Source organism: Micropterus salmoides, unplaced genomic scaffold (assembly GCF_014851395.1).
Source record: "Micropterus salmoides isolate LMB-PRFRI ecotype aquatic unplaced genomic scaffold, ASM1485139v1 Ms_hic_scaffold_16, whole genome shotgun sequence".
NCBI classification, from domain to species: Eukaryota; Metazoa; Chordata; class Actinopteri; order Centrarchiformes; family Centrarchidae; genus Micropterus; species Micropterus salmoides.
This window is the reverse complement of record NW_024040707.1, coordinates 14,423,782-14,429,789: the sequence shown is the minus strand read 5'-3', so window position 1 is coordinate 14,429,789 and position 6,008 is coordinate 14,423,782. Positions and strand designations below refer to the sequence as shown.

General features: G+C 39.6%; 1 protein-coding gene across 1 annotated transcript; it reads right to left on the bottom strand.

Moving 5' to 3' along the window:
* Nucleotides 1-38: 38 nt before the first annotated feature.
* Nucleotides 39-5,878, bottom strand: ssuh2rs1 (ssu-2 homolog, related sequence 1). Its single transcript, XM_038722351.1, has 14 exons — nt 5,690-5,878; nt 5,555-5,597; nt 5,396-5,460; nt 4,586-4,690; nt 3,155-3,230; nt 2,822-2,951; nt 2,547-2,607; nt 2,326-2,447; nt 2,191-2,253; nt 2,021-2,103; nt 1,808-1,900; nt 1,555-1,660; nt 860-967; nt 39-726 (listed from the first exon to the last, which is right to left on the bottom strand). The coding sequence occupies exons 2-14, from the start codon at nt 5,575-5,577 to the stop codon at nt 586-588; spliced, it is 1,176 nt and encodes a 391-aa protein (XP_038578279.1). The 5' UTR covers nt 5,578-5,597; nt 5,690-5,878; the 3' UTR covers nt 39-585.
* Between the last annotated feature and the right edge of the window lie 130 nt (nt 5,879-6,008).

The following is a 6,008-nucleotide window of genomic DNA, read 5'->3' as shown; positions in this document are numbered from 1 at the left end:
GCAAAACATTATTGAGAAATTCCATTTACTCAAAAAGCTGAATTATTGCAGTTTTTAATGCAGGTATTACACATTTTTGTCTTACAAGATCATATAAATTTAACAAGAGATTAACATTTACATTCACAGAGCAAACAGATTAGGCCATATATATTACTACCACAAAAAAAGAACTGCTGCAAAAAAATATTCTGTATAAAATAAGTCTTTATTACTTATGATAAAAAAAAATCAGTTGCCATATAAAGAGCAAAAAGATTGAGGATTCAGTGTATATAGTATGATAATCCTTTCTATTGTGTCAGTAAGCAATTATTTTCTGTGGTGCATGCATAAAAATGGCACTCAACAATAAAAACTTTTTAATCATTAGTTATCTTGTAGTAGTTAGGTAAGGTAAACTTTCTTTGTAGCCTTGAAGATTGCTTATACAAGAGGATTAATCAGTTTCACTGAAATGTTGGGAGTTCATAGGTTAAATGCAAGGTTTAACTCTATTGAACATCAACAACAAGACAAGATCATCACTGCCCACACATCAGGGAACTCCTCAGGGGAAAAAAACATCATACACAACCACAGCAATTACATTACAGTACAGCAACAGGTAGCAGGATAGTTATCGGCATTAACTTTGTACTCATTCCCGTAAACAAAGTAAATGTGTGATTTCCCTTTCCACGAGTAGCTCACCCTGGTGACGGGGATCAACTCTATGGTTTGTCGCTGCAGACAAAGAAAGCATAAGCACAAACACAAAATTAGGCAATATAAGTATTATATAGTGCATTGCCATCGACAACATATTATTACCAGTATTTTACATCAAAAATAGTAGGCTATAAATAAACTAGGTTACCTGTTGTAGAATGCGTGACGTCTGTGAGTACTTGGCCGTGTGTTCACTGACAAGGCGCTGTGCAGCCTGCACCACTGTAGGGTCTGGGAAGCCCATTACTGGGTAGACCTGCACAGAGTAATCAAAGAAATGTGATTAAGTGCACTCTGTTTAAATGGCATTAATTTATTGGTTGACAGGTCAAGCAGGATAACAAAAGTTGTGTTGGGTGAGAGGTGAAAAGACAGATTTCTTCACAAACAATTACGACCTCTGAACATAGGGTCAGAATTAAACTTAGCATTGTGTCTACATAGTACACATGCTGCATGCTGAAAGCAGCATGACAGCAGCAGCAGCAGCTTCAGTCCTCCATCAGTGTCACACAGGATGCGTTCAGCCACAGTGCTTGTGTGTGGTCACTGACATTTTGGCAGGGCAGAATTAACTGTAGTTACAAGCATATATAAAAGCGTGAAAGTTAACCTCGTAAAGAATAAGTGTAATGCAAGTGTTATGTGAGCTATGTAGACCATCAAAGACATCAGAACATGTCTGAAACACACCCAGTGTTGACGTGTGATGTAGAACAACTGTCAGGCAAAACTGTTCTCCCCAAAATCTAAGCTATCTGCATGTTCTTTGTATTAAAAAAACAGAATCCTCCCTGATGTATTTCTTGTGCCCCCCTGAGAAAGTGAGAAAAATTATTTTACCATGTACTGAGAGTCCCTGAAAAGCTCATTTCCAGAAACACTGCTCAGGTTGTCCGACTGCAGTCCACTTGACTGTTCCACAACGTAGCAATCAGAGTTGTTGGTCCTGAAAGCATATACACAAAAAACACTGTTACACACTAATTAACAGTATAAAGTAACCATTAATATTGATGACCTTCAGATTAATAAAGATTGTGCATTGCTTTAGTCAGACAGTGTTGACAGATAAATAATTTTGAGGAAGAAGCACCATTTCACGGTGAGGTTGATGTAGACCAGAAGCTGTTGCTTTCCACGACATGTTTCACATTGCGTCGACCCCTGCCCGTGACAGTGGCGGCAACTGATGACATAGTAATGTTTAATAACGATTAGCATCTTTTAGCTCAAGCACAAACTGCACTGCACTTAACATCAATTTTACTTCATTATAAATCTATGTGATGCAATGGGTAAGACTTACTTTTCCCTCCCTCTGCCATTGCAGTGGGTGCATCTATCATTTCCATGGCGGTAACCAGATCCATTGCAGACCCAACACATTTTCTGACGAAAAAAGAAATCACATGATCAGACGAAATCACTAAAGGTCTTAAAATAATCATTTCGATGAGGTCTGTAGAAAATACTTACATTACCAGCACCGGCACACTCTTTGCAAGGTCTTCGTCCCATTCCCACACAAACGTGGCAGGTCTGTGTGGGAAGTCTCGTCAGAAAAAATCTCTAAAAGCGTAAATGTGCGTCTAAATGTGTCGTATAATTTACCTTCACAGATGATGTGTAGGGAACCTTGATAATCTGTTTGCCATCCAGAAAAAAATTTGGAGATTTAGCAGGAATATCCCAAGGCCCTGGAGGTGGTTGGGAAAAGGCATCCACTGGCTGTCCTAATCCAAATAAAACAACATAATTCGATTATCAGCTAGCAGTAAACAGCTGACAGAGAATTAAAACTGCAACTGATGCACAAGGTAATAGTGCTGTACCAGTGTATGGCTCGTGACTCCACTCTGTAGATCTTGTTTCAGTAAAGGTTTCCAGGCGGTACTAAGCAGAGGTGGAGAAAACAAAATAGAGTAATTTTCTTGCTCTGTCCAGTTAAATTAAGTGATCTACAGTCACTTACTTTGGTAATTTATGCACTGAACTCCCAAAACGATTACACAAGCTATTACGTCTATTGATTCCCATGCCTTTCTAGCAGGTTTTCCCAAACACACACACACACACACGCACACACACACATGAATAGACCTCTTACCCTGTACGTATTGAATGCCTCCATGCCGGTGATCACACCATCCTTTGCTGGTGCTGAACTGTAGCAGCACTTGCTGGAGGCAAACTGGACAAACGCCTCTCGAGCAGTATTTTCACTTATAGATGGGATACTGGCAGCAATGTGGGAATGAGATACAATATGTCACACTGTCACACAGTCAAATCTTTTAAGAGGAAGTGATAGTTATCATAGTGCATATAAAACACTAATAATAGTGGTTAGATTGCTTTAATCTTAAAACACATAATGGAAAATGTTTTGCAACACCCTTAGCAGCCATCTTGAAAGAAAGGAAAAAGTTTGAGGTCTTACTTCCAATGTGGTTGTTCAGGTCCAGGTTCAGGCTTAGGAGCTGGGTAAGCAGGCATCGGAGGAGGAAGAAATCCACCTGCAGCAGATACTGAAAGTTGTTTTGTACTGTTTCATTGCTTTATTATCTATATAATTTTTTCTTGTTGTTAAACATCCAGTTTACACTCAGTGGCCCCTTTATTAAGTACACATACAAAACATAAATTCTACCTTTACACAGGTAATAAAGTTAAGTGTCAGAGAGGTATTAATTTAACTACACGTTCATTTTTGAGCTTGCCCTTTGCAGTGGTGTTGAAGTGGACTGCATTATATATTATGAGAGGTGTTTCTAATGTTTTGCCCAACCCATTTTAAAATGATTAGAAATAAATTTTAAGATAATGCAGCCCAGTAAAACATCATCACTAACAACCACCACAGTAATAAACACACAGTTGAATTAACACCTCTCAGAAAGTTTGAGAAACTGACCATTATAAGCTCCGTGAAGGTAGAATAGAGTAAAGCCAAGTACACTGTCCAAGTACACAGGCTAGCACCAACGTCACTGTAGTCATTGTCACTTCGCACCAAAACCATCAGTGACAGAAAAAGTAAAAATAAAAAATAAAAAGAGGGGCATCATATCACATCCGCCGCTAATCAGTAGCTGATGGAATAAAATACCTTATGTATCTGTTTGTGTCACCTGTAGGGAGATTAAACTGCCGCCTTGATGGAAGCAAATTAAACTATATAAACTCACTATATAAAGGATGCTGGGAGTCCAGTCAGATGACCTGAGATTTTTATGTGGCTCTGACTTAATGCAAATGGCAAAGGCGTGACTTTACGGCACAAAATCAGTGTTTCCCCCCCAGCAAGTTCCTGTTTTTCACACTGAGATTAACAAACCAACAGATCAAAGCAGCTGACTGATAAAAGAAGTACAACACTTTTAACTTTACACATTAAAACTTCTGAGCTTCCTTGAGAAAAACAGTCTTAGCTTGGCCTTTCTATAAATACAATCAGTGTTGGCATCAAAGGTAAATTTCCCATCCAGGATGGTTAACAAGTATTTGTCAGTCTCTTTGGAGACCGCTGCCTGGGCCATGACTCTGTTCCTCATTGTGCAAAAGGCTGACTGACTAGGTCATCCGCAAACATACCTTACATACCGTTAATAAGTCTGACAGTCATTTGTATTGACAAATAAAAAGGAGGAGACCCTGTGGAAGAGAGTGTACTAGAGAGACCATTTACTCAACCTCTCTGTTAAAAATGTATAAGATTTAACAGGGTAGTATATGTGTAAGAGCTGTTGTACTGGATTGTTTTAGACATTAAGTGTCCAAGGAGTGGATATGAGAGTACTGTGAGAGATGTTTTGGCACAGAGGCTGGCAGCGTGGCAAACAAGACAAATAAGGAGTATGTGCAACAGTACCTCCTCCTCCTGCCATTGTTCCTTCATAGCCAGGCATGCTGTCAAACATGCTGGCTGGAGGAGCGGTGGGGCCCTGGGACCCAGCAGCGGGTGGGGCAAATATTGCTAAAACAAACCAGAAGAACCAGTTCAGTCATGTGCTTTGATGTAAACTTTTAATTGTTATTAATCTTAAGTTTCCATGCATTACACCAACGAGTTTAGCTTATACAATAAATTTACACCTGGTATTAAACTGCAATCTATATTGTATATCATATGTTAACCAGATAAGGTAAAACGCCTGTTGAATCAAGGTCATGATCTGCCTGAACACATCTGGAGGTAATCTGGCTTGCATCGTGTTCATATCATAGGTGGGTGGGAAATGAATTATATACAGTAAGAAATAACTGTGCTTGCAATGGTGTGTGCAGCTGATCTGCTGTTAACCAGGCAAATAATATATCTAGTCACAGACTGGCTTACACAAACAGACACAACATTTTTAGGCTATTCAAAAAACATTTAACAAGAGGCAACAAATTATTTGTCTAGCCAGTGTTATAGTAAATAATACGTTTATGCAGTTTACCTATTTTCCCCTTTAGATATTTTAATAACAGGTGTAAATGGAGTGTTAGAGACGTTAGGCTAGCTCACATTTCCTAAAGGTGCGGCTAAAGTAACCTGGACGTCGAAAATTACGTCACTCTGATGTGTTGGACTGTGATGTCCAAGTGAAGCATGTATTACACTATTATAGCTTTACACGCACGCCGTCGCAAAACTAGCTTAACGTTCAGGGCAAAAGCTTGAATTACACCTTACCAGGTGCCCCCTGTGCTGCTGGTATATAACCGGGATTGCCCATTCCATACGTCCGGTTCTGGTCACTGCAAGTAACGGAAAACGAAAGTTAGCGAGAGAAAACAATGCGCGCTATATTTAGTTTGGAGAAAAAACACAACATTATTTTGCGACGCTCACCTCAATATCGGCTGAGATTCCATCTCAAAGCGCTGGGAAACAACTGAACAACAAAATAAGAACAGTCCAAGACTTCGTGCGTGCTATAATCATGTATTACACCAATCATCATGTGACAAAACCCAGATCATTTACCTTTTATCACACCCCACCCCCGTTTCCAGCATGTCTAACGCCTCCTCTTCTGACAGTAAAACAGGAACAACACTTCACTTTTTTGGGTGTTTTTGGTTCAGCTTGGGAGCATAGATCTGTCTATTTAATAGTAAAGCGCGCTCGCTCAGTTTAGGGAAGTAACGAAAGCCCCTCCCCCCCAAATAAACTCAACTGTTCAGGAAGTGCGCAGAAATATAAATTTCATGAGCGAAGTTTATGGGCAGTAAACAAACGCGAACGGTGGGCGGGCAGCTAAAACATGCTAAAATTCACACTCAGTGAAGAATAACAAACACGA

What these genes read in the sequence shown, in the direction of transcription:
- ssuh2rs1 (XM_038722351.1), bottom strand. Translation starts at nt 5,577, where the DNA reads ATGGAATCTCAGCCGATATTGAG. An exon ending in AATGGCAGAGGGAGGGAAAA is followed by an intron (nt 1,901 to 2,020) that starts GTAAGTCTTACC and finishes CTATGTCATCAG; the next exon opens with TTGCCGCCACTGTCACGGGC. An exon ending in CGTCACGCATTCTACAACAG is followed by an intron (nt 727 to 859) that starts GTAACCTAGTTT and finishes CTTTGTCTGCAG; the next exon opens with CGACAAACCATAGAGTTGAT.